This window comes from Astyanax mexicanus, chromosome 3 (genome assembly GCF_023375975.1).
Source record: "Astyanax mexicanus isolate ESR-SI-001 chromosome 3, AstMex3_surface, whole genome shotgun sequence".
NCBI lineage: Eukaryota > Metazoa > Chordata > Actinopteri > Characiformes > Acestrorhamphidae > Astyanax > Astyanax mexicanus.
In genome coordinates, this window is record NC_064410.1 from 29952255 (window position 1) to 29980046 (window position 27792).

The 27792-nt window shown below is 37.0% G+C and overlaps 2 protein-coding genes across 3 annotated transcripts; one reads left to right on the forward strand and one right to left on the reverse strand.

Annotated features, from left to right (window-relative positions):
* The first annotated feature begins 4024 nt into the window (after positions 1–4024).
* On the forward strand, positions 4025–13518 carry rcvrn3 (recoverin 3). The gene is made up of 4 exons (XM_007258251.4): positions 4025–4121; positions 5617–6014; positions 11438–11549; positions 12519–13518. Exons 1-4 carry the CDS (start codon positions 4043–4045, stop codon positions 12602–12604), a joined length of 675 nt encoding a protein of 224 aa, XP_007258313.3. The 5' UTR covers positions 4025–4042; the 3' UTR covers positions 12605–13518.
* A 2946-nt stretch (positions 13519–16464) lies between these two features.
* si:ch211-232m10.6 (uncharacterized protein LOC572203 homolog) lies at positions 16465–26865 on the reverse strand. 2 transcript variants are annotated; one of them, XM_049476309.1, is made up of 7 exons: positions 26737–26865; positions 23992–25133; positions 21506–21700; positions 19334–19381; positions 19005–19163; positions 18242–18353; positions 16465–17864 (listed from the first exon to the last, which is right to left on the reverse strand). In XM_049476309.1, exons 2-7 carry the CDS (start codon positions 24185–24187, stop codon positions 17453–17455), a joined length of 1122 nt encoding a protein of 373 aa, XP_049332266.1. In that variant the 5' UTR covers positions 24188–25133; positions 26737–26865; the 3' UTR covers positions 16465–17452. The 2 variants fall into 2 exon arrangements, with proteins under 2 accessions (XP_049332266.1, XP_049332265.1); XM_049476308.1 differs by having other exon boundaries at positions 21497–21700.
* Positions 26866–27792: the final 927 nt, after the last annotated feature.

Here is a 27792-nt window from a genome sequence, read left to right on the forward strand (position 1 = left end):
TTTAATATTCTGGAGTTAAAAATGGCCTGAACAGTACTGCATTGTGTACTGAGCATTTGTTTCTGCAACTCTATGACCCAATTCCTACGCTATTCTGACTGGGTGCTAAAAAGGCTAATGCAAACGCTAATAGTTTTGGTAACAGAGATTAGGGGCTAAAGAGTTTTACACCACAGAAAGAAAATAGAATCCCATAGCTTAATTTAGAGAAGCAGTTCTTGTCACTTTAACCTTTAAATAAGATGTTGCCTATTGTAGGCTTTCTAATGGGATTCTGGCACAGCTTAAGAGCATTCACAGCCTAGCTTGCACTATGCCCACGGCTGACTGTGATTATTTACGCTTCAGTACTGTTTAAATGCATCAGGAATAGTGGACCCATTATGAAGAAAATTTGCCTTGTGATTAGAACAAACACAGATTATTTGGTGAATATTGATTAAATGTAGATCATAAGTTGATTTTAATGGAATTAATATTTTGTGAGCCATTTCTTAATCATAATGTTTAATTACCATGGGTGATCATTTTGCTACATGAGTTTAATAATAGTGATTAAGTGTGTTAAACAGCTACAGGAGTCTAATTTCCAAACACTGGATAGAGTTTTCTGCCCTACCTGCTTGTTCCCAGTGGCCAAGCTCATGCGGGTTGCCAGATTGACACGCACACTGGCAACCTATGAAGAGTCTTACTCTACAGCTGATCAGTGAGTATTCAAAGTGCTTTAACTTCTCCTGTTGTCCTAATATCAGATGATTCATCCTGATCATGTTTTGAGTTACTACAAAAAATATGTAAATCATAATGGTTTTTAATATTTTCTTTTTTTTCATGCAGAAATAAAGTTAAAAACATGTCAAAAAAGTCTGTGGGAATAACCGATATAGAAGATTTTTGAGAACACTGGAATACAGTATCCCAAACTAAGAATGCATGCTGATTTTTTTTTTCTTTACTGTCCCAAACGTTTCTTGTTTGCAGTCGCACATTCTAATGCATTTTACTACACTAATGTCTATCTGCTGGTGGCAAGTTGGGTAGGATAGGGTTAACTGAGGCCTAGGGCCTTTTTGGTTGTGCCACTATTTAACCTGGCATGTGTCTGCCCTTAATCATGATACAATTAAACGTAAGCACAACACGATTAAATGGGTATCAGTCATTAGATCACTTAAGTACAGGGCATTGGCTTGTTTCCCTGGTTTGTGATCCCTCGCTCTCTTCAGCATGCTTACCAAAACGACTTTCTCTATCTCACTCTTGTAATCAAAATCACATAGAAAGGAATGTATATTGGTGAATGCAAATTTACTAGGAGAAGATAAAGGAACTGTGGAAAATGAGGAAGGAAATAAGATATAATAAGAAATAATACTATATAAGAGTTTATATAAATAATAAACACTTATATATATACCCAGGTTGGCGGGCCCTCTACTGTTGGGCCCTTGACCAAGGCCATTAAGTTTCTGTGTCACAGCTCTGTTGTCCAAGGTAAAAGGGGTTGGATATAATCTTGCCAGGGCAGTTTGTGACCCTGTTGTTATATATGTCTTAAAGTGCTGGTAGATTAAACCTGATTATCCTCTCTGCTGTCCTGACTGTATGCTAGAGTTTGGCTCATTCTTCTTGTAAGGTGGACAATCTAAACTAGATGGTTATAGATGATATTAGAATGTACTCACTAATCAATGTGTAGAACTGGATGTGGAACATTGGCGCCTGTGGCAGGTTAAAATATCTGCCTCAGGGAAAACATCTTCTGCCAGTTCCTGTAAAACCATCATGTCCAGGAACCTAAAGAGATGTTCAGATGGTGAGGGTGCTTCTGAAGTCCATCACAACAGTATATTGTCCAAAAAACCCTATCACTGGCCTACAAACCCAAGAATGGACCAGTCCCTTTATACGTGTTGGCAATAGTCGAAACCAGATCTGCACTAAGAGCTCTTTGAGCTTTCAGTATGGCTTAGCTTGACCCACCATTATTGGGACATCACTTCCATTGGAGTCATTTGATGTCTTCAAACCCCAACTAAAGAGTTCCAAAATTAGCACTTATCTTCGAGGTGAGCATATACTCATTTATTTAGCAGCATCTAGCTTGATGTATCTTACTACCTCTAAAAACTAGCTAAGGATATGTGACTTTAGATAAGGGTATCTGCTAAATGCCTTAACCATAAATGTGGTGCATTAAGCAGCAGGTGGTTACAGAGACAGAAGAGACGAGATTAGACCACACAGCCTATATTGCAACCTCAAATTCTAAGGGGCATATAGGGTCTGACATGTTTTCCCAGCCACACCTTCTGTCTCCTGTTGGTCAGGAGACCAATTCATGATCCTCTGATCCGGGTGGGATCTGACAGATTGGCCTGTAGGAGCTTTGGGTTTTTACAGTGGGGTGAAAACCTGAGCTGAAAATCACAAACAGAACTCTAGCCTGGGCCCATGAAGGGTTAAGATGCTTTAGCATTAAGGCCCTGTAGGATGTCTGTAATAGCCTTCAGATGGGCTAGTAAAAGTCCCACGTGATTACAGAGGTCATTGTTTCGTCCTGTAATGTACTATTCGTTGTCTCTACATTCTGCTCCTGATGCAAAGCGAAGGATAGTGTTTGAGGGATTGGTGTCTAAGATGGTCTGTGGCAATATGGCAGTGGAGACAGTAAGCTGATAAGAAGATATTTGTCCCCTGAGGAATATCCCCACTTAAAAATAGACCAAGACTCCAAGAAGGAGTGGGGGAATAGAGATCATATGTGGACAAGATAAAGACCTTTCTATCCTTAAGTCTTCAGTACTGCATCAGGGACAGGGGACAATTCAAGGGCACCTGATTTTCTAGGTTGCAGGATCTAAAAAATGTGAATGAAACCCAAATACAGCTCTGAAAAAAAATGAAGAGACCACTTCAGTTTCTGAATCAGTTTCTCTCTGAGTTTTCTATTTACAGGTATATGTTTGAGTAAAATGAACACTGTTGTTTTATTCTATAAACCACTGACAACCTTTCTGACAAAAATAAAAAAATAAATAAATATTGTCATTTAGAGCATTTATTTGCAGAAAATGAGAAATGGCTGTACTAACAAAAAGATGCAGAGTGTTCAGACCTCAAATAATGGAAAGAAAACAAATTCACATTCATACAGTTTTAAGAGTTCAGAAATCAATATTTGGTGGAATAACCCTGTTTTCATAATCACAGTTTTCATGCATCATGGCATGTTCTCCTCCACCAGTCTTACACACTGCTTTTGGATAACTTTATGCCACTCCTGGTGCAAAAATTCAAGCAGGTCAGCTTGGTTTGATGGCATCCATCTTCCTCTTCAGTATATTCCAGAGGTTTTCAATTAGCTAAAATCAAGAAAAATACTCATCATTAAGTGGTCTCTTGTTTTTTCCAGAGCTGTATATGAGTGAAAATGGTTCTTTAAATAATGTTATACTCTCAAAACAATTGTACAAAGTACTGAAAATATTTTTGAGCCTATAGATTGTACAGTATATGTGATTGGGCATCTACTAAGAAAACATTGAGAAGACATTTTTAAGGATGTGGAGGAACATTAGGCCCAGAACATACCTCATGCAACTTTCAGTCGCTGCCCTGCAAATGCATGGTCTTGTTTTACCAACTGCTTTTGCATTTGTATCTCACTGTGGTGGTTAGAACAGGCTACTTGCTTATTATTTAAGTTTTTTTTTTATGATGAACATATACAAAAAATTATTTGAGGTGAAAACTAGGTGAATTACCTATTAGAGGTTAATGTCCAGTCAGCTTACAGATTCTGTATGGCATCCTATGGTGATGTAAATAGATCCATGGTAATTAAAATAAAAATAAAAAAATCTTTTAAAACAGGTCTAACTTTTTTTTTTTTTTTTTACCTTTACTGCTATATAGAACTCTAAAAGTGTTAAAAGTGTAAATCATGTATTACTTCTTCTTACTTAAGTTCATGTAGGGTTCTCTATGGCTCAGCCTTTTCCAATCCTTGTTAATTTACCTAATCCTACGCTGATGTATGGCCTCCTCTAGCACTGCTCTTTCATTCACTGGCACCTCAGTGTGTTGGGACTGCCATCACTGCTTCACTAGTGAAGGTAAGAATACGTTTTTATTTTTATGTTGTTCTAATCTTTAATTTCTAACTGAATTAAGACAATGTGTTACATTGGTTACTTCTGTTTTTAGACTATATCTTGTCTAGTCTAAATGGCAAAGTAAATGATCTTCATGCAAAATTCTGCACATCATTGCACATCATATGTAACTGGCATCACATGACAGATGTCCTTACCTTACCCTTAAAATGTATGTATTAGACTTATTCTTAGGAGTTATTCAATAAATACAGATATATCAGTTACTTTTGTGTTATAGAAGTGAGTGACAAAAGTGTCAACCTATTGAGAGTACAGCCGTGATGAATGATTATTTTGTTAGAATTTCTTTCCAATTAATTGATTAAACAATGATCAGTAAAAGATGTTCTCCATCTCTGCTTCCTATGGGTATGGCTCCTATTCATAGTTTTCTCTAACACTTCAAACTGATAGAAACAGCTCAGCCTGGTGTATAAATGCCCAGAAGACGTGGAGTGTCTCATATCAGAGTAAATAGAATAATTTAGATTTAAAATCAGGTGCACAAACTATTATATACAGGGGACAGGTGTGTTACTTTCATTTTAAATATATTTTCAGAGGCACATTTTTACAGATTTTTATCAAACATTCCTCCTGCTGTTGTTGTATTCTTCATTATCTGGTCTAATTTAAATAGTTAAAAGCAGAAAGCTACTAAAACCTTTTTTACCTTATTCTCTCACCTGAACCTATCTCTTTAGAAAAAAAACGACCCAATCTCCAAGGCTTATTGGCTGGCCACACACAATCATAAACACACAGGACGTATCAGTAGTGTGACATCACCACTCTCATCTTATCTTCTATTATTCTGCAGCATTTATTAGCTGATACACATACAGACAGTGCTAGTCTAGCACCCCACCATTATTAATATGCACACAAACCGATTAACAGCACCACAATTAGCCTCATTCATTTGATCAGTTTAATCAGTTTAAACAGTGGCTGATTATCAGCCTGCAGCATTAGCTAAGTAAATAAAAATATCATCAAACTATAACAGCATATAGAGTGCCATTTTATTGTGAAACACAGGAGACTGCTGTATTTTTTTATTCTTACAATTCTGTTTAATGATTTACTTTCTTAGATTATATATATTTTTTTTATCTTATCAGAGAACACCCCTGGTAGTTTCTGTCAATTTTGGTGACCAAGCTGAATGTGAATTGAGTGAATAAAGAGCCTGCTCTCCCACTGCTTTTCTGTCCCCAGCACTTTGTGTAGAACGCTACAGTTACTAATGGATTTTACATCAAATTTGTCTAATTTTTAGAAGCGATATTGTCGATTATATCGACTAATCATTGCAGCCCTGTTGAGAGGTAAACCCAATACATATTACATTAAAATTAGGTTTTCAACCAGTCTAATCAAGTTCACAGTTAGTTGTTCTAACTATAAATTAGCTTTGTAATAAATCAATTAATTTTAATCTCCGCTACAGCCATCCTTCAGCCGACCATGGGAAACTCAAAAAGTGGAGTGGTGTCCAGAGAAGTGCTGGATGACCTAAAGGTGAGCACCAGGTTCTCTGAGGCAGAGATCACACAGTGGTATGAGAACTTCCAGAAGCAGTGTCCCTCAGGCCGCATCACGCCGGCTCAGTTTGAGGAGATCTACGGCCGTTTCTTTCCTGACAGTGATGCCAAGACATACGCCCAGCACGTATTCCGCTCCTTCGACACCAATGACGACGGCACACTGGATTTTAAGGAGTATATCGTTGCCCTGCACATGACCTCATCAGGAAAGATGGCCTTGAAGTTGGAGTGGGCATTCTCACTGTTTGATGTGGACAAGAACGGTTACATCACCAAGAATGAAGTGTTTGAAATCTGCCAGGTAGGAGTACAACGCATTGCATGGTTTAATAAAGTTTTTTTGTGGTTCAGATCTGTCTCTCTCTCTCTCTCTCTCTCTCTCTCTCTCTCACTTTCACTTTCTCACTTACATTAATGTGAGTTGATGCACCCTCAACAGTTCTAGAATTCCTATACATTAGGAAATGTTGCTATGAGCATCTGTTTGCACTCATCCACTAGAGCATTAATGTGGCTAGGCGCTTGTCTTGCTACTAAGATTCAAGATTGATGATTCAAGATGAATAGTTAATTAATTAAAGTCATTAAAAGTCATCCATAAGGCATATGATGGAGCTCTTTCACCTCAGAGAACACAATTCCAATGCTCCACAGGCCAAAGCCCAAAGCTCAAGCCCATCTAGCCCACTCAGTGTTCTATGTTACAAGATAATACCTCTCAACTTATACAGGCGTGGGCATTCTCAAATCATCCCCTGAGGGAACACTTTATGATTAATTAACATCCTGCAATCCCATTACTTTTATTTAATTCATTTTCATTCATGTAGCTAACACTCTTATCCAGAGTGACTCGGTATAGCCCAGCATAGTCACCCAGACCAGGAATTGAACCCCAGCCCCAATCCCAAACGATGTGGTAGCTCACTAGCCGATTGTGGTGTTATCCACTGTGCCACACCAAGCATGACTTTTGTTAGTGTTAGTATAGTGTACAGTGTAAAACAATGGCCTTTTTAAGTACTGTTTCTCAGTCAGGTTGACAATACAATTCAAGTTAAACTTTTCTACTCTAGTTTTTTCTTCCCCTTTAAACTTCTGACACGGAACAGTTGTGCTGCTATAAGGTTTTAAAGTTATGGTGTTTAGAGTCTATTTACTCTAGAGCCGTAACATGCATGTACATTTCTGTGTCCAGAAATGAAAAGGTAATTGTACACAGGCGTGAGTGACATTTGTACAGTTTTCTGTGCTCCAAGAGCAATGTTTTGCTTAGATAAAAGACAATTTACTTTGCTGAAATAAAGTCGCACAACTGCTGTGTCAGGAGTTCCGCTGTTTGGGGACATCATATGAAAAAAATAAATAAATAAAAGTTAAAGCACACTAAAAACAGTTAAAAGCCAATAGTTTTTGTAAAGTGAGCACACTCACTCATTGGCACACAGTTTTAGCTGATATTTGGTATTGCGCATGGTAACCTAAGGTTTCATGAAGCTACACAGTTCTTTTGCTGATACTGTGTGATCAACTGTTTTGTGGCTAAGCTATTTTGTTCCTAGATGGTTCAATTTTACAATAACAGAAAGTACAGTTTTTGCTTTATGATTTTATTTAAATGTTTTTCACATTTTCTCCCCATTTTACAAGGCCAATTACCCAACCCACTCCTTTTAGGACTCCCCCTATCATTAGTAATGCCCCAAGACTAGCACATGCCTCCTCCAATACATGTGAAGTCAGAGCCACCGCTCCTTTTCGAACTGCCGAGTAGCATCACAGCGCACTTGGAGGAAACCGCAGCGACTCAGTTCTGATACATCAGCTCACAGACGCCTTGTGCTGATGGACATCACCCTTTGGAGTGATGAGGGGAGAGAGCGCCATCTTCCCACCCAGAGAGAGCAAGACCAATTGTGCTCTCTCAGGGTTCCGGTAGCTGAGGGCTTACAGAACTTACAGTTGACAGATCTAGACTCATTCTACAGCCAGTGTTTTCCTACCCGTAGCAGTGGGTGGAGGCTACAGGCATCTACATACTACAAGACACTAAAGGATATTTTAAAAGACTAAAATCTGCTGTATAAATACAGTTTGTCAATTGGTATGCAAAGGCTGAAAATCTTGCATGGGCACATGATGGAAATTCACAAAAACTTTTGAATAATGATGCAGAAACAGAAGGAGTTTTTGACCACAGCTGCCTTTGTGTGTGCAGACGTTCTGAAAAAAAAAAAGGCTTTTGAATCTAGACCAGATTCTCGTTCACTTACTAGTCTGACATTCAAGCTGAACACTTCAGTTGCTTCAGTATAATATGGGAATCTGCCCTCAGCACATAGAGTACAACATACAGTACAGTCTAAAGTTTGGACACCCCCCTTCCCATTTAATGATTTTCTCTTTAGTTTTATTATTTTTTGCATTGTAGAATAATATTGTGTATGCAATTATGAAGTAAACAAGAAAGTGTTAAACATGCTGAAATATATTTATACTTTCAATTCTTCAGAGAAGCACCTTTTGCTTTAATGCCAACCTTGTCCACTCTTGGCATTATTCTCTAAGTCGGTTTGATCAGGTATAACCTGGAATGGTTGTACTTAACTGTCTTAAAGGAGTTCCCAGAGGTGCTGAGCACTTGGTAACTGCTTCCAACACCCCGGCTGACGAGTTTAATATAATAGTCTTCCCACGCTACCTTTGCCAACTGTCTTTAAACCATGTTTGGTCCAATTTTGCATGGCCAATGAAAGTTTCAACTGATACTGCCATACATCAGCCAGGACAATCAGGACAATTCTTCATGCTATATGGGAAGCAAGCTGAGCTAACGGTATGCGATCTCCAGCAGGACGGAACAAAGATTTTGTTCCAAAAGCACGTCGAAAATTCATCATAATATGTGAAACAGACAACCCTGACTGGCTTGTCCAATCTGATGCTACCACTAGACCATGTGGGAGAATAATAATTGAATTGAGAATGAAATGAACGTAAAAAATCAATCTGTGGGGTTTGGAATCTGGAACACCCTCACTGCCTCCTTTAAGCACAAATCTATGGTTTTCACTCTCAGACATTTGACATAATCTCATATCCTCAGGATCCATTTGGATTGGAAGTCTGAATCTGTGCCCCAGGCTTAGTTCATTTGATCTCTGTCATGTACTGTAAACACCTATCAAGAGCATTTCATATCAAAGCTGATCAGTGTTGCAGGGGGTCACCACGCTTAAGCCTGGGCCCTATAGGGACAACCGTCATTAAAGCAGAGGGGGAGGGGGGACTGGGTGGTGGGTATGTGAGAGTGAGATAAGCTCCTCAACTCAATGTGCAATCAGGATTGAAGATCATGTCCACAGAAGGATATGGTGACATCACAGGGCCCGAGACCTTTTCTTAGAAACAGGCCATCCAACAAGACTTCAGTGATTGTGGGGATTTACTCACTGATGTGATACTATCTGGATAGACTTTTATATTATATATATTATATTTATATTCTGTAGATAAAAGTGTCAGAAATCAAGGGTATTAAAGTGAGTGGATTCTACTTTTGTTGGAATAACTGTCTGTCCTGTTCATGAAAAACCTTCTACTAGATTTTGGAACATTGCTGGGAGGATTTGACTGCATTTAGCAAAAAGACTATGTTTACATTACAAGCCACATTGACCAAATATGTTTTTTTTTTGGTTTTTTTTGCTCAGATTTGCTTGACAGTTCACATTCACAAATGAGGTGATCTATATCTGTGTGTAATGTGAACGCGTATTAATGTACGGATGTGAGGCGTTTCAGGGACCTGAAACGCCTCACATACGTACATTAATACGTGTATAAACGTCACCTTCTTCACCAACAACAAAAAAGATCATGTGTGAGAGATGACTCGTAGCTTTATAAAGGGAAATGGATGCGTTAGCAGCTCATATGTGGAGCATCTTTTGCTGGAGTGGAGAACAAACAGCTGGTTTGAAGTACATACTCAGGTTGAGGAGGTGAAAAAAAGCCAGGTGGTTTGCTTTTGCTGTTTTTACAGCTATAGCTGCACAGCTGCACCAAGAGATGTGTGGGTACGAGATAGAAGCACATAGTGCATGAATTTAGATTTGACCATTCACATTCATGTTGCGTGTTCATAGATCAGATACGTAAAGTGATTCAAATCTAAATAGAAAAAATCTGATTTGGCACGTTCACACAGCCATGAAAAAAACAGATCTGAGCCACTCCAGCCTGGTAATGTGAACTCAGCCAAAGAGCATTAGTGAGCTCAGGATGCTGGATGTATCCCAAAAGAAGTAAATACAGCAGTTCCACTATTACACAGTTTAATGCTGTATAATAATGCAATGTTACACTCTTCTAGCCCTCCTCAAAATATATTGGCAATACTTAATAGCTATCTCCAGGGACTAGACAAGCACTAAAGCAGTGCTTTTATTTTGTGTTGACTGCATTTATTTTCCAGTTATTATTATCACCTTCAGTACTTTACCATTTTGAGTTTCAATAAAACTCTGCAAAACTATGCAAGTTGTGTAATCATTTAAAAAAAACACCTAAAATGTAAATCAAATACTGTTCTTAAGGTTTAAGGTGTTTAAATATGGCTCTAGTAGCTTCTAGCTGACACTAGCGGGAGACCTCTGCCAGCTCGTCATTAGGTAATCTTTGCTTCAATAAGATGCCCTGATTTATTAAGTAAACAAGTTGCAATGATCCCGCTCTTAAGCTGAGCTGGTGTTGAGAGGGAGGGGTGATAAATATAGCACATGTAGTGAAGAGAATGAGTTGAAATGGAGTTGAACGTGGATTACACAAGAATAAAAGGGATTTAGGGATGCGCCTTTAAACGTCAGCAGTGAGCAGTGTAGAGCAGGCCTATGGGGAAGCACACTGGTTCCTGTTCTCACTACCACAAATCTAACATGACATTTTTTTGTAAGCAATCTTAAAAACACTGCAAATTCAATGCAAAAATACAGAGTTAAATCATTTTACAATTTAAAAGATTTTAAGACTTACCTTATTTTTTGAGTTGGGGACAAACAATGCCCACATGCAGTTTTACAAGCCTATTTACAACCAAAATATTTTATGATGGGTTTGTGGGGAACAAAGTGATAAGCTCTGTATTAATTAATTGGTTAATGTTACTGTGGTAGTCACATAGCATACCTAGCATTGCACATCTTGTTATTGTGATTATTGTTTGCATAAATCACTCGGTTTTATTGAAAAATGTTGCTGTCCCTTCTGGATCTTGGTGTCTTTCTGTATTTAATATAAATGTGATTTTTGCCACATGGACAATTCTAGCCAGACACCACCAGTCACAATCATTATAGTAATGCCTTCTATGATATATTCCTATTACCTATGTTACACTTTGGATTGAAGGCCAATTTATAATTCTGCATCAAATCTAGGCTGTCGCCAAGTACCCTGTGGTATTGCTGTGATTTATCTACCAACCTAAGTTTGTGGTGTTACTTTGCCGTTACACCTCAAAGGCGGTAATGCAAAGACACCCTGTGTGATCCAAACACACCATTGGACAAGTGTAAACACTCACAACAGTGCAGGACATTTGCACAAGCTACACCATAGACACTGTGTGTACTGTATGTTGCAATGTAAATGTAGATATGTAGTTATCTATTGTATTCCAGTAACAAATCCATGTAACCCAGTCTTCACTTTAATTCTTCACAGGCCATTTTTAAAATGATTCCAAAGGAGAAGCAAGAGATGCTGCCCAGTGATGAGAACACATCAGAAAAAAGAGCAGACAAGCTCTGGGGCTTCTTCGGCAAAGGAGAAAATGGTAAGATTGGTAGCTGATAATCAATAACCGCTGCATACCTGGCAACATGTTCCTATGTTGAAGGAAAAGAGAAAGTAGTTACATAAACTAACATATAAGTGGAGTGATCAGCTCTGGATACATTAAAAAAATGGGGACCAGGTGTTGTTATAGTTTTCCTGTAGACAGAATCTCCCCTTATCAATCACTATAAGCTGTGCTTTGGGGATGCTTTTCTTCAGCAGGGATATGGAATCTGGTCAGAGTTTATGGAAAGATGGATGGAGCTAAATACAGGCCAATCCTGGAAGAAAACATGTTGAAGACTTGAGACTGGGAAGGAGATTCACCTTTCAGCAAGAAAGTGACCCTAAACATAAAGAATATTCATGTTTTAGAATGCGCTGACCTAAATTCCACTGAGCTTCTTTGGCAAAACATAAAAACTGCAGTGCACAGATGCTCACCATCCAACTGGCTGAGCTTGAACTGTTTTATAAAGAAGAATGAGCAAAAATCTCAGTCTCTAGATGCGCAAAGCTGGTAGAGAAATACCCCAAAAGACTTGCAGCTGTAATTGCAGCGAAAGGTGGCTGAGTAAGGATTGATATATTGGACTGAATACTTTTGCATGTCAAACTTTTCAGAATTTTATTTGATTCAAATTTTGAAAACCATGTATCATTTTCATTACACTTCACAATTATGTGCTACTTTGTGTTGGCCTATCACTTAAAATGCAAAAAAAATACATTTATGTTTGTGTTTTAAACATTTACAAAAGTTGTAAATTGTATGTAGCTTTTAAAAGGATGTTCATACTCCAAAATCTCTCTCAGAAACCAATATTGATTGTTTCAGTGGTACTACTTTTTGGCACACTGGGAAAAAACTATTTAGCTGTAAAATTCTACTTTATTGTACTTTGTCATGATTAAACAATGCTCAAATGTATGGTAAATGACAGTAAATCCTTTCTTTCCCACACAGAGCGGGTTGCAGAAGGAGAATTTGTAAAAGGAGTGATGGAGAATGAAGATGCACTGCGTCTGATTCAGTGTGAACCTTTAAAGTAACGTTTTAGGACAACATTCTATATTTTTAAGTTTTTGTACTAAGCGCTGTGTAATCAGCAGGAGAAGCACAATAGAAACACTTATGAGCCAAGCAGTTCTATCTTTCTCCTGCTGTTTAAATACTGTACAGTGTGAATGTACTGGTGACTGATGCTTTGAAGTATTTGGCTGCAACAAGTCAAGTGCAGTCGCAAAGACCATCAGAAACTTTATGATGAAACTGGCTCTCATCAGGACCGCCCCAGGAAAGAAAGACCAAGAGTTTCCTCTGTAGGGAGATAAGAGCACCTAAATGCTTCACAGAGTATGTTGGTTTGTTTAGCACTTTTAAGTTACTACATGATTACTAGTCTAGATAAGTTAAGTATTAATTTACAATATAGGGAAAAAAATAAAAACAATGAATGAGAAGGTACTGTAAATAATACTTCATGTCACAAATCAGGCTTATGGTTGACTGATTTTAACAACGCAACCCCTTGTCAGCTTTATTATTGTTTGCTATAATGACACCAAGTAATAGTTTAGTTATATTATATACCTTTCTTGTAAATACTACCTAAATACATTTTGTTGAACTAATATTCATGTAATCATCATTTTTGCTCTATATTTTCTGAACATCCATTATGTAGAAACGACGTCTTAAATGAATTCTACCTCTATTTCTGCATTTTGCCTTGACCATTACCCAACCTCTGTTTGTACTGTGTAGGCCAGGGATGCCCAGTTCTACTCTACTGAGAGTACCAACACTATAAGGAGTTCACATCCAACACAAGTGGCAATTCAAAAACCACTAATGATCTTCCCTGCAAGGGTAAAATGTAAGGTTGGAACAAAATATCAGGACCAGAACTGAGCATCCCTGGCATAGAATATAATTAAAGTATGAATAAAAAATAATAATGTTATGTTCTGTTTGTTGTTTTGTGAATTGTATATGTGAATGATATTTTGCTAAAAAGAAGGTGGCTAAACATACCTCCTTTCATGTAACATTTACATGCAATTCACATTAATGTAAATGTGTTGTTTTTGTACCGACAATGTGCAACAAAATTGGTGTTTCTCACTCTTAGGCTCCCCCTACAGTTTACGTAGAGTAATATTAAAGAATTTTAGACAAATATGACTCAAGTGCTGTTCAGCCCACTTCATCAAAGTAACACAGTGCAGTAAGCAGTGTACTGAGCCTGGAGTGTCATTCATATGAATGCTACACAATGTATCTATGGTAACTTAAAGATATATATTTAAGATATTAAATGTATAGGCGCAGAGAGTTTAGTCCAGCGGTCTAAAGCAGAGGTCATATGTTCAAACCCCTCGCTTTGCCATCAGCTGCTGGAGCTCAGACGTACCAAGATTGGCCCTGCTCCCTCCAGGTGGGTAGATGGCGCTGTCTCCCGACATCACTAAGGGGCACAGGGCATCTGTGAGCTGATGTATCAGAACCGGTTTCTACGCTTTCTTCCGAGTGTGCTGTGATGCTACTCGGCAATGCTGCATCAGCAGCAGCTCGAAAAGAAGCAGAGGCTGGCTTCACGTGTCGGAGGAGGCATGTGTTAGTCTTCACTCTCCTGGTGTGTTGTGGCATTACTAGTGATAGGGGGAGTCCTAGTGAGTGGCTCGGGTAATTGGCTGAGCAAAATTTGGAAAAGTCCATGGCAATGGACTGATATATATGTTTCCCATTAAATAAGGGCACACAAAGCCTACTTACTGACAAATCTTGTTCAGTCCAAGAAGATTTCTTATTGTAATCCTGGCCTTTAGACTCAATTTATGCTTCTGTGTCAAATCGACACAGTTCATAGACAATTATAGGGAGTGCAAGTGGCCTATGATGTGAACATTCACACTTGTTTGTCTGCAGTGTGAAACCACAGTTTTTTAGTCCGCTTACAAAACTGTAGTGTGAAACCAAAACTAACCTGACCAAATATACACAATATAACAAAGACACAAACCTTGGTGTGGAGTCTGGTCTGAAGTTAAAGGTGTTAAAATGTGCTTATTTTAACACAAATGCACAGTGCTATATTTGGACGGACCAACCCTCATCACTGACATCCAGAGCTGTGTCTAGACTACATTTGAGGTAGACTGAGTTCTCAGTAGGACTTTACTTTTAAGAGTCCTTCTCAGCAGCCTGCACATGTGGAACAGCAAAATCACTGTAGAGTTTTAAATGTTTTATAATGAATGCTGCTACCATTTTTGCCCAGTTTTCATCATGCTGTTTTCTGTTTTTCCTTTGCTTTGTACATGTAGAGCAAATTGTAGGCAACCGAGGCCGCGAAGGATACATCAGTTGGTCCTTTAAATCACTCAGAACGTTGAATGCATTTCTTGGCTGTATGTGAATGTATATACACTTCACTTTGGAACACAGCTCAAATTGTTCTGATTTAATAAAAAAAATTTAATCTTTAAAACATCAATTTTACAGGTGAGAGATAAAATTTTCTTAACATTTAAAGGAAGTAAAAAGAGATTAAAGGATGTAATAAGAGTTTATTTCTGTTAATTTATCAAGAAATTATGACCTAGTGTAAGGGACAGTTTGTGTGATTAAGTCACACAGTAAACTGACAGTCGTCAAAAATGGAGATACTTGGTTTCCAGTGGACAGCGGCAATATGAGGTTCATATATGAATTTCCAGTTGGGCTACCATAACGGCATGTTATCTTGGTTAAATTGTATATAAAGTTATATTGGTTTGCAACCACAGGGTAAAATTTCAGCCCATGTTAAATTTAAGTGACTTTTGTTCATCTGCTATTCATTTTAGGGAATTTTACAAAAAGGAGTACAAGTGTTCCATGAATCACAGAAGTCTCCTGATATTAAAGCTGACCTTATGCACATTAATCCAGGACTCATTGTTTCGATTTAAATCTAGTGTTCCACAAAAGCAGACAAACAGTGTGTTTCTACATTGTTTTTTTTCAACCTCTCTTTCTCTCTTAGTTTTCTCTTATTCTGTAACTTTCACTGGGAGATTATTGACATAATCTTCTGTAAATCATTCGTCAAAACATCTGTCATGACCTTCTTCTACATCTCTCCTCTGTTGTAATCTCTCCATTTTTTGTTTATCCAATCAAGGGCACATTTTATGTGTCTATAAATTGAGGAAACAGACAGACAGTGTAAACGAGCAGGTCTGGTGGGATTATGCACTTCCTCGTAATGTATTATCCTTCACGGATGGCCTTAGTCCGAAAAAAAAAAAAAGAAAAAAAAAAATCTTGATTTAAATGAGTCAACACAGCTACAATTCAGAAATGAAAAAAAAAAGCTGATTGCTTACACAGTGTGGAATATATTTAACACAAGCACATAAAAGTCCAAATGTACACTGCATAATATATAAATAAGAATATTAAATAATTATAAAATGTATGAAAAACAATATATCTCTCTTTCAGTATAACCAGCAGTGATTTAGAAACTTTTAATTATTATGTTTACACCAATGAATTAATTTGAAAGATTTCTTATCAAACTGTAATTATAAACCTTTTTAACATAAAAATTGTGCCCCTCTCCACTTAAAATAAGTACATAGTAGGAAGGTCTAACACAGTGATTTTGTGATTGCCCTGCTACACAGCTAATAAACCTGGTAATTAAGCAGTAAGTTTAATTAAGCGTGTCTGTACAGAAAAAAACGTACCTGAAAAGAACTTACCTGGCTGTCAAACACTGACAGCACAACCACCAAACCAGACTACATTATAGGTGCATTTAACCCTCATGTGTTGCAAAGACACAAACATTATCCTTTTCAATCCACCTTCAAATAATAGCTAATTGAATGGGAAAGAAACAGAATCAGCAGAATCTGTGTCTATTTGTAAGATTTGTTTTATTTAGGAAAAATACTTTTATGATTCACAAGCACTCATTTTTTCTGGCTATATACATTATCTCTGTCCCAACTCACTATATGAACATTATAGCTGCATAAAGCTCATATGAAAAAGCCACATGCATATATAATACTGTTTAATGACCAATAAAGGACCATATTTTATTTACCATTTTTATATTTTTGCTGTTTACAAAAATACAGTCAATGATCCAAATAGTTCTCAGATTGCTTTAATCCTGTTGAATCACATTTACACATTGGGTTTTGTTTCATATTTTACACACCTTCTACACTGTGTTCCATTGGACTTGAACTCAATGCAACATACTTTTTACCAGCAAAAATAAAACATTTCTTTCCACCAGAGAACTCCAATAGCTGAAGATTACATTAAATACCTGTTTTGCTGCTTGTTTCTTTTAGTTCTGAAACTAATAGCTTATAGACATTTAATGTTACATTCGCCATCAATAGCTACCTAGATTCTGAGAGAGCACAATTAGTCATGTTCTCTCTGGGTGGGTAGATAGCACTCTCTCTCCACTGTCATTGACACAGGCTTCTGTTGGCTGATGTTTCAGAGCTCAGGATCCAATGCTTTCCTCCAAGCACATTGGCTGCCTAGTGATGTTGCACTCGCTGACTTATATGTATTAGAGAAAGATGTTGCCTGGGAAGGGGGGAGTCTGGGTTAATAGGTGGGTAAACTTAGGCATTTTTACAAGTTTTACTTGCCTTTTTTGGACAGTTTTGTCTTGTTTTGCTTTATTGTTTACTTTTCTGTTCACTGTGGACTTATTAATTGTCAGGGTAAGTAAACCATGTTCTGGTATTTCATGTAAACCCCTTAATTAGCTGCAATCAATTTAACAGAATTATTTCATATCCTATTCCACCCCTCCTCATTTAAAGACCATTTCATTTATTCTTTACCTTTCAAGTTTGAAACTTATTGCATGTCTCTCAGCATATTTCATCATCCCCCTCATGATCCTCTCTCTCCAGTGCCACCTCCATTTCGTCCATCTCTCTCTCACAGTCCTCACACCCCTGTGTCCCACAGCCGCCCACCAGCACCAGTCCGTGGGGGTTCATTCCCTCCACCGTCACCCTAGCAGAACCCTCCTCTCTGGGGGGCCATCCGGTGTCAATCAGTGTGCCCTTCTGGCACTGCTGGAGAAGCTGGTTGACAGAGTAAACGCTGCCAGTAGGATGGGCTGTGACGACTTCATCGTAAGGGGGGGCGTGGCTGGCAGCACGTGCCTCTTCCAGGCGAATGCGCGCCCGGTGCTTCATCTCGATCAGCGTCTTGGTGTAGGAATTGAGAGTGAAGACTGCAGCTGCCATGCAGCAGCTGAAAGAAATCCAGGCCAGACTGGAAGGAAATGGAGGAGGTGAGATTTAGTGTCACTTTAACTAAGAGGATCACAGTAAGGCCAATATAACTAAAGCAGGGAAAACAAATGTTTGATATACTGCTGATTTTAAAGTTTCCCCACCTACAAAGAATGGAGAGGTTAATATTTTGGTTAATATTTTCCTTTCTTTTCCATTCTTTGTAGGTGAGCAAACAAAAAAATCAGCAGTGTATCAAACTCTTATCTTCACCACTGTAAATCCCATCAGGTGTCATCCTAAATTTCAGTACGCAACAGTTTATGAAGTACATGAAAAACATATGATATAATTTTGGCTGGATGTAACAACAACACATCATTGAAAAAAGAGAGAGAGAGTAAATTCATAGCTTACGCAAATGACCAGCCATAGTCCCAGGTCTGTGGTCTCCAGTCTTTAGGGCCAATGCTGACGGTCAGCTGGAATACTGTAGTGTACATCATATGTGCCACCATTCCCATCATCCCTGTTTTAGAGAGAATGTTGTTAATTACAACAAGAAATCAAAATCAATTAAATCAGTTAATGAACCTCAGATATCAGAAAATGTAAATTCACTGACATGCCGATTTTGTCATGGACTTAGCAAAGTGTATGTGATTTCTACCACATAGAAAGTCACCTGGGATGTAGAATGGGTGGACAATTCTATTCACACACTGCACTGTCGACTGGGGGTGGTAATGCCTTTTATGACATATTCCCGTTACGCATGTGACACTGTCAATAGGGGGATGTTCAATACCTGCACATCTTCAGAAAGAGAATGTCCCATCCATCTGACATCCACTATCAGCTGTCACTCAGACTCTGATAATTCATGTTGTCTTGCAGTGAGCATGCTGAACAGTTTTCTACCTCACTCACAAGATAACAACCCACAACTAATGTAGGAGGTGTGGTTGTTCCCAAGCTGTCCCCTAAAGTAATACTTCATCTTTAATTTACATACACTTATCCCATTATCCCATGACTTTTGGCATGTAAGTGTAATACAAAAGTTCTGTACTTATTCAGGATTTTTCTCTAGAACCACATGTTCAAGAATCACGTATAAAGAACATCATGATGTCATTTTTTTTTTTATTTCAAGCATATTTACTATTGGAAATCTCACCCGACAGAACAGTACAAATGGCAGCAAAGGCGTTGATCTTGAGGGCGTACATCTCCTTATTTAAACACAGTAACAGCATCTCCACCAGCATCATAAGGAACCCCATGGCCAGCAGCGAGATATACATGAACTCTGAGACCACAGAGAGCCAAAGCACCCCTACAGACATAAAACAGACATAAACTGGGCATAAATATGGCCAATATCCTTCCTTCTTGACAAGTAAAAAAAAGCAGTAAAAAGTGAAGTTGTTTCATGAACAATATTTTTCTATGGAATCATATTTCTTTTTTATATTTGACTTAAAATCCATCCATCCATACGATTACCTTGAGTTTCTCCAGGAGTCAGTTCAATGAAACTCCGACATTTCTCTCCTAGAAGAGATGAAAAAATAATTCTGGATTAAATGTAATTTTTATACACATTACACATCAAATGATAAGAAGGTTTTGGTGTTCGGGAAAGTGTAATTAATGTTTTTTTTAAAGATTCAAAATTTACATACTACAAAGTGTTGGCGCCCCTAAAATGTTTCCAAATAATAATATTTCTCCAAGAAAAAAATTGGGATTACACATGTTTTGTTATACACATTTATTTTCTTTGTGTGTATTAGAACAACACAAAACAGAGAAAAAAAAGCTTTAGCTTAGTCTCATCTGTCCACAAGATGTTGTTCCAGAAGGATTTTGCAAACTGGTCTTTTTAAATTCATCTGTATCAGCAGTGGAATTCTTATGGGTATTTTTTGTGCTTGTCCTATACATTTTTAGAAGAAATTTCAGGGGTGCCAACATTTTCGGCCGTGACTGAATGTTGTAAATGAATGGAATGTGGGTGAATTTCCCAGACATATAACGGTGGTGTAGCATGAAAAAGTAAAACCTTTACAAAATACTGATTCCAGCTTTGTTTTAAAAGGATGAGGGGAAAATGTTGCTATAGTTTAGAATTAAGTAAATTTCTCAATTATATCAGATTAATTTTAACAATATATATACTAGTTATCATGTCCCATGGAAACTAAATAACGCTGCACTGACTGCAGTATACATGCCTAAAATTAGCCATAGTGCCAATTCCTGATTGGTACATTGTCCATACTGAATTCTTAAATGATAATAAGGAAAACTGCACAATAAGGTACTTCTTAGATAAAGCTTAATATAATGATATGATGCACTAACATAGATTTTTTTTATGTTTGTTCTGTATTAATTGAAAGTTAGAAATAGTTTAAACACAGAAAAAGTGTTTAAACATGTTTGTAGCAATAATGCAACAGGAGCTGATTTACAGGTGACACACTAGCCTGTAAATAAACTGGTGAATGAAAAGGCTTGCATTATACAAAACATCAGAAAAGAGTTTCCCAAACAACCCAACAAAATGTGGCAAAATCCGAACAAATAAAGAACAACTATCAGTGTAGCCATTTTGATTGATGTGAAATTATTTTTGTGTTGCTCTGACATATTGTTTTTAACCATTAATTCATGTTATGTAAAACTTATACAATAAAATTAAAATGTTTAACTTATAATCAGTATTAATACTGACAATATTGACTAGCTATCCAATCCTGTAGCCAGCATTGTCATGTGACTGTACTGTGCCGGGCCAATCAATAAGCTTGACCTAAATATAATATTTACATTTTTGCAAGTAACTTACACAATATCTATACAGAATATTTATAAGCAAACTTAAAGTAATATAGAATAAAATACAAGTCCTTTAATCCTTTAATGATATTTTTTTTTCATTATTTTAGAGTTTTCTGCATGGTAGATTAATACTAAAGTCATCCAAACTATAAAAATATGGAAACATATGGGATTAATTAGTAAACAAAAGGTGTTAAACAAAACAGAATATGTTTTCTTGATTAGATATCAGCTTTGCACATCTTGGTATTTTCTCAGTCAGATTTATGAGGCAGAATCTTCTAGAATGATTTCAGGTAACAGCTGTGCTGAACATGTCAAGAGTTAATTACTTCTTAACCAATTCATGTGTTTGGGAGCATCAGTTGTAAAGTTGTGAAGAGTTAGATTTGGTATACAGTGAATAGCTCTATTTAAGTAATGTTCAAATCAATATTATGGCAAAAATTTCTCAACTAATTAAAGAAGAAAAAAAATACCTTAAAAAATGAAGATCAAGTAATCTGAAACATTTAAACTTGAAACAATTGAACATTAAAAGAATCCTCAAGTGCATTTACAAAGACCATCAAAAATGTTATGATGAAACTCTCATCAGGACTGCCTCAGGAAAAGAAAACCAAGAGTTACCTCTGTTTCTCAGGATAAGTTTATCAGAATTACCAACCTCAGAAACCACAAGTTAACAGCACCCCAGATAAGATCCACCTAAAGTATTTTGGATTATTTAACACTTTAAAGTTACGACATGATTCCTTATGTGTTCCTTCATAGTCTGGATGACTTCATATCCTCTTGTCATTTTAAATACAACGCTCCTACCTTCCTCACCCTCATGATGTTTCTCGCAGGACAGCCAGAATCCAGTGTGAAAGTATCTCAGCATGTATTTATCCTCTCCGGTCTCCCAGATATAGTGGACTGCGTTGGCCAGTTTCTTTGCTCTGATCAGGGCTTGTTCTTCCTTCTGCTGTGGAGACAATGTCACATTGGCCTCCATTTTTTTGGGGTCTGGTGTTGGGGCCTCTGTGTAAGAGTGGAGAGTGGAGGAACATGTGAATGTAGATGAGTAAATTATCATACCTCAACATAAACAACATAAATCATAAATTCCCTTCCATGTACACAACAAACCCCAAACCATTACTAATATAAAACAAAACCAAACAGTTGCTTTATATTAAACATTTTTGTACTATAATTTTTCTATCAATCTTTTTCTGAGCCCAGAGATTAGAAATCACTGGGCGCAAGGAAGTGATAATTCCATTACAGGGTGCCAGCCCACCACAAGGTACCATGCAAAACAATCACGCACACACAATTTAGCACGGTTATGAGCATTTTCTTTGGTGGAAGTAAACTGGAGTAATTAAGGAAGCCTGTACACTGGGAGAATGCACCAAGCTCCTAAAAGACCAGAGTGAACAGAGTGTGGATCGCACTCACAATCCAGGGCCTGTGGAGCTGTGAGTCAGACACACTACCTATGATGCAAGTGAGCTATCCAATCAGAAGACATGACAATAAACAATTCTTTTAGACATCAGCTTAGAAACCAGATTTGAATCTTATTAGAATCTAACCTGTGTGCATGGTACACTTTATTTTAACCTCCCGAAACCCGGACTTTTGCTTGGTGGGGATTTCTCCTAACTATTTAGGAGGATAAAAACTAAAAAAAAAAAAAAAATTGTACAGGAAGTGATTTTTGTCATTTACACAAAATTAAGTAATATAATATATTTAAATAACCTTTTTACTTGGAATACAGCTTATTTATACCATATATACCTGATATTTAATACAAACAAATGATCCCATTATGGGGGTCTCGCTTTTGTGCTTTATTGCTTGCTGCTGCGCAGTACAATATGTTCAGTCCGTGAGTTTTAAAAGTAAGGTAAACTGAACAGAGTACCTGTGATGTAAATCAGCTTTTTCTCTAATTCTAGTGTATATAATGTCTAGCAGATTATGTGTAGAACGGGTTATCTTATTTCCATTATTTTCACACACAAAAAAAATATATATAGTGAACACACCAGCCTTCAACTATAGATCAAATTCAAAACACCTTAGCAGGTACATCACACTGCATTGCTTCTCTATAGCCCTATATACAGTACCAGTAAAAAGGACACACCTTTGAATTTAGAAGGGTTTTTTTTTATTATTAAAAGAATGCTGTATTGTACATTAATAATAGTCATCCAAACTACGAAGAAAAACATATGTATTTTATTTAGTAAACAAAAAGTGTAAAACAAGCCATAATATATTTTATATTATAGAGTAAATGTAGTCATCTTTTGTTAAGATGAGAGAATGTCTTGCTCTCTTAATGAGTTTGAGAGCATCAGTTGTAAAGTTGGGAAGAGGTATATAGTGAATCGTTCTATTTGAGTAATGTTCTTATTCATATTATGGAAAGAACTACTCACCTAAGCAAAGAAATAAATACTTAAAAAATGAAAGTATTCACAAGTACAGTCGCAATGACCATTATAACAGTGATGATGAAACTGGCTCTCATCAGGACCATCCTAGGAGAGGAAGACCAAGAGTTACCTCTGTTGCAAAGGATAAGTTTATTAGAGTTAACAGCACCCCAGATAAGAGCCACCTAAATGTGTAAAAATTAGTATTTTGGTATGTTTAACACTTTTAAGTTTAAAACATGATTTCTTGTATGACTTTGGTACTAATTTGCAATTTAAGGAAAAAAAAGAAAAATGTTGAATGAGAAGGTGTGTAAATAGACTGTGTATAGCTGGACAGAGCATCGTCTCTTAAAAGTGAAGCCACCACAGGTCGGGCGCCCCCTGCTGTTCGGTTGCAGAAAGCTGTGTAAACCTTCAATCACATTTTTTTCCCAATATACTGTAATTCTACCTCCATTATTTAAATGTAACAGCTGTTACATTAAAAAACAGAATTTGTTTTTTAAAACGTTATTCAGCTCTATTCAAAAAGGTGTGATTATTGTAAAAGGGCTGGGTTACACCTAGCCGGGGTGGGACCAATGACTGTATGGGTGGGACCATAGACTGTGTGAGCTCTGTGGAGGCTGCTCTCCACAGTCTTTCTCCGTCCTCCGGTCTCTACTGCGCAGACTCGGGTTTCAGAATCGCCAACATGGAGGAAGACTTTGGCTTCATTTTTATTGAATGAATGGGAACGGCGACACGACGTCCATCTTTTTTACAGTCTTAACATTTGACTGGTACTGTATATTCCATATATTCCAGCCAAGAACCCTTTAATAATGTTTATTATTAAGTTAATTAACTTGATGTAACCAGATTACTGCTTACCGGTGGTATAAGGCTGGCTATTGTTCTGGCCACAGTTCTTCATCTTTACAGGAGACAAGCAGAGGGGCTTCACCACCTTGTGGGTCCCCTCACACCAGTATGAGGTGCAGAAGGCCAGTACAGAGAGAGTGAGAGCCAGAGAGGTTAGAGAGAGAGACAGGAGGGAACGACTACGCCTGGACATACGCTCCAGCATGATGGAGAAGAAGAGTGATGGGAAGACAAGATAAAGAGAGATAAAAAGAGAGCAAATGCCTAATGTTTGCTACTGTTCGCTATATATGTTATTCATGGTGTACATTCAAAAGCAGGACTGAATGGACAAGGATGCAATGTGGTCGGTCCGAGGAAGAAACATTCCACAGGAGGTTCTTAATGGGGATCAACACAGGGAGGAGAGCAGAGCAGAGAGCTGGAGGTTTAAGTGAGTGAGATGGAGAGAGTTCGTTTGTGTGGGCTGAGCAAGAAAGGCAGATTAGAGCACTCCCAGGACCAGATTGAAGGAGGTTTAATATCAGGAGGAGGAGTGGTATAAACAGCAGAGGAATAAGCAGAGGAATCGAAGAAGTAAACAAGCTCAGTAGCAAAGGTCAGTAAAGCTGCGGAGGAAGAACCGCAGATTTAGAGAGTGAGAGAGAATAAGAAGACAGAAGGAGACAGATGTGCTGAGATGGCAACAGGCCTCAGTTGATCTTTGGTTAGGCTGTGCTCATAAACCACGCTGTCCATATGTGCTGGTGCGGTGCTGAATCTCAGGAACAATGCCATAAAGATCCACAGACTGAGAGTCTTCTAATCACGAGTGTCACAAGGACAGTAAATCAGTACTTTTGAAGGGCATTGAAGAGGTCATTAGGTCACAAATTCCTTTTCACTTTCGCTGAAATTAGGTTACTTCTCAATCATCCTTACATCACTAAGATTTTATCGTTATCCAATGTTCTGTAATTTTTATCCTCCTCTTTATTTTCTTGCAATGATTAGTTTCCGGGACTGATAAGGATTTCCTTTGTTATTCCATGTCTCAAGCAGTCCAGCCAGTTTCTGTATAATCCTTTATGATCTAGGTTAATCTTTTGATGCAAGAAAGGTGCATCTGTTCTGTCTCTTGATCCTTTGGTCTCAGCAGCCGGCCAAGATACCTGAACCAACAGAGGAAATAAGAAAATAAGGTCAAAAATAAGAATGGCACAGATACCAGCTGCTGACAATTTATTGAGAAAATTTGTTAATAAATACAATGATGGTCAATATAAAACAAGAAAAGCAATAATTTTATCTATGAACACACAAAAAAAAAACACTAAACATAGTGCTTATACAATGATAAAATACAATAAACAAGAACTATCACTAAGACATGAACCAAATTAAAATACAGTATCAGTCAATGGTTTGGACACACTGCTTCTCATTCAATGTGTTTTCTTTCTTTTTATGATTTTTTACATTGTTAATGTGTATTATTGAAGACTATATTAAAGCTTTACAGGAACACATGCAGAATTACTCTGTAAATAAAAATAGTTCAACAAAAAAAATAGAATATGTTTCATACTTAAGATTCTTCTAAGTACCACATTTTTATTTGAGGACAGAGTTGCACACTCTTGGTGTTTTAATATCAGTGTCTTCATGAGGGAAAGCCACCTGAAATAGTTTTCTCAGCCTCTTTAAGGAGTTTCTGAAGTTGCTAAACAATAGTTACAGCTACAGCTCATCCCAGATCACCTCAAATCACAGCAGGTAGTCAGGTCAGGGGATCATGGAGTACAAACACTGCTTGTCTACATAGTGTTCACTACATAATTCCATATGTGTCCCCTAATTATTTTCATGTATTTAATATTAATCTACAGTATAGAAAATAAATTACAATTAAAAGTATACAAGGAAATAAATATAGAAACATTGAATGAGAAGGTGTGTCCAAACTTTTGACTGCTACTGTATATTATGGAAATTAATTTAGACATTTACCCATATTAACACATGTACATGACCAATGATATTAAAATCCTGTATGTATGTAGGTAAAACAAGCAAAACATGGTTGAAAAAAATTATATTCAAAATAATTATGCATATACTAATTAACATTTTGAACATGATGTTTTGGCACAATGCCAAATTGTGTATAGATATAGAAAACAAAATAGCATGTATTGACAAGCATGTCAATGACTTTTATTCAATAAAATACAAATACTCAATCACAAACTTGCATAATTAGTACTCAAGCCTCCTGCCATGTTATGGGTTAATTTATTTGTTTCAAGGTGTAAATATACAAGAAAATGAGTATCGAATATTTTTGGAACGTAAAAAAAAACTTTTCAGCTGGGCTTAGTTAGATTGATGAACATTTACATGTTTACATTATGTTTCTTATTATGTTTATATTATACAGATACATTTTTGTACAATTTGTCTCAGTAGAGACAATAGAGGTTTTAAGTGTAAAAATATAAAATTCGAACCAAAACTGAAGCCAAATAATTTATTTATTTATTAAAGTGATATTTATACCATAATTTGTATGGTGTGAGAAATTTGATTACACAAAATATTTATGTTAAGGAGCTAAACATGGTAAAATACTGGTGAGTTAGACCTGAGAACATTACTGCTGTTCCATACAGATGTTTCACTGCATCAGCTGGCATCACTGTTTGGTAACCAATTTATTATTTCATAATTCTTCTTACAAAATTATCATTAATCAAAAATAAGTAAAGAACTTACCTTTCAGACAGACGTTACTTCTTACTTTTCCTTCTGTCTTATTTACGTTCTCGTGAATGAGTTTCTATCACAAACCCACCCGGATTCCACTTAATCCGCCTGTCCATCTGTTCTTTCTCCTCCCTTCTCTCCCTGTTTCTGCAGAATCTTCTGCATCATCCCTTTTATTCTCTCCCTTCTCTCTCTTGTCTCTGATCTGATTTTAATATCATTCAAACCCCACCCCTAAAATATCACTTTGAAATCACTGTACAGTTTAAATATGCATATAATTGACGACAATTGTCTAGACAATTTTACCATGAAAAAAAACATCATTAACCCGAAGGTGTGGTGTAATATAATAACTCCAATAGCAAAAAAAAGGTGAAATGCTGTTTAAAATGTAAATAAATATGAATAGAAACTAGAGACTACTTCTCAATTATTCTTACATTACTAGATGTAACATAATACATAATATCAAAAGCTTTGGGCCCTCAGGTTGTACTGTGTTAAAAACAGACTGTACTGATTCTGTACTGGAAATCACTACATGGGCTTAGGAACACAAGTTTTTTTTCAGATAGGTGAACCTCTACACTCTAAAAAACACGAGGTACCATATAAGTACTTTTTTGTACTCAAAGGTACACTCTTCATAATTGTACCCTCAAAGGTACAATACTGTTTTTTTACAGGGTCAGATTTATTCCCTCTGAAGTACAAAGTCATTCCTAACAGCAGGAAGTACAGATTTGTACCATTTAACCAGACATTCAGTATTCTCTAATCACTGTACTAATAAACAATATATATTTTAATTGCACATTTTATATTTGAAAGCCAGACAATTTTGGATCATCATGTTCTTGACACATATTCAGTTGATGATAATGTTTATAATCTTTATAATCTTTACTGGCATAAAACCATGGGTACAAAAAAGGACTTTCACTGAAAGGTACTTTTTTGTACCTCAATATAAGGTACAGCCCAATCGACAAGCTTTCTTCTGTACTTATTTTTCTTAGTGTGTACCTCTTTAAATGTTCTTTTTATACCCAGTTCTGTAAG

What these genes read in the sequence shown, in the direction of transcription:
- rcvrn3 (XM_007258251.4), top strand. Translation starts at nt 4,043, where the DNA reads ATGGCCTCCTCTAGCACTGCTCTTTCATTCACTGGCACCTCAGTGTGT. An exon ending in AAGTGTTTGAAATCTGCCAG is followed by an intron (nt 6,015 to 11,437) that starts GTAGGAGTACAA and finishes AATTCTTCACAG; the next exon opens with GCCATTTTTAAAATGATTCC. An exon ending in CTTCGGCAAAGGAGAAAATG is followed by an intron (nt 11,550 to 12,518) that starts GTAAGATTGGTA and finishes TTTCCCACACAG; the next exon opens with AGCGGGTTGCAGAAGGAGAA.
- si:ch211-232m10.6 (XM_049476308.1), bottom strand. Translation starts at nt 24,187, where the DNA reads ATGCTGGAGCGTATGTCCAGGCGTAGTCGTTCCCTCCTGTCTCTCTCT. An exon ending in CATTTGTACTGTTCTGTCGG is followed by an intron (nt 18,354 to 19,004) that starts GTGAGATTTCCA and finishes TCTCTAAAACAG; the next exon opens with GGATGATGGGAATGGTGGCA. An exon ending in GACTATGGCTGGTCATTTGC is followed by an intron (nt 17,865 to 18,241) that starts GTAAGCTATGAA and finishes ATTTCCTTCCAG; the next exon opens with TCTGGCCTGGATTTCTTTCA.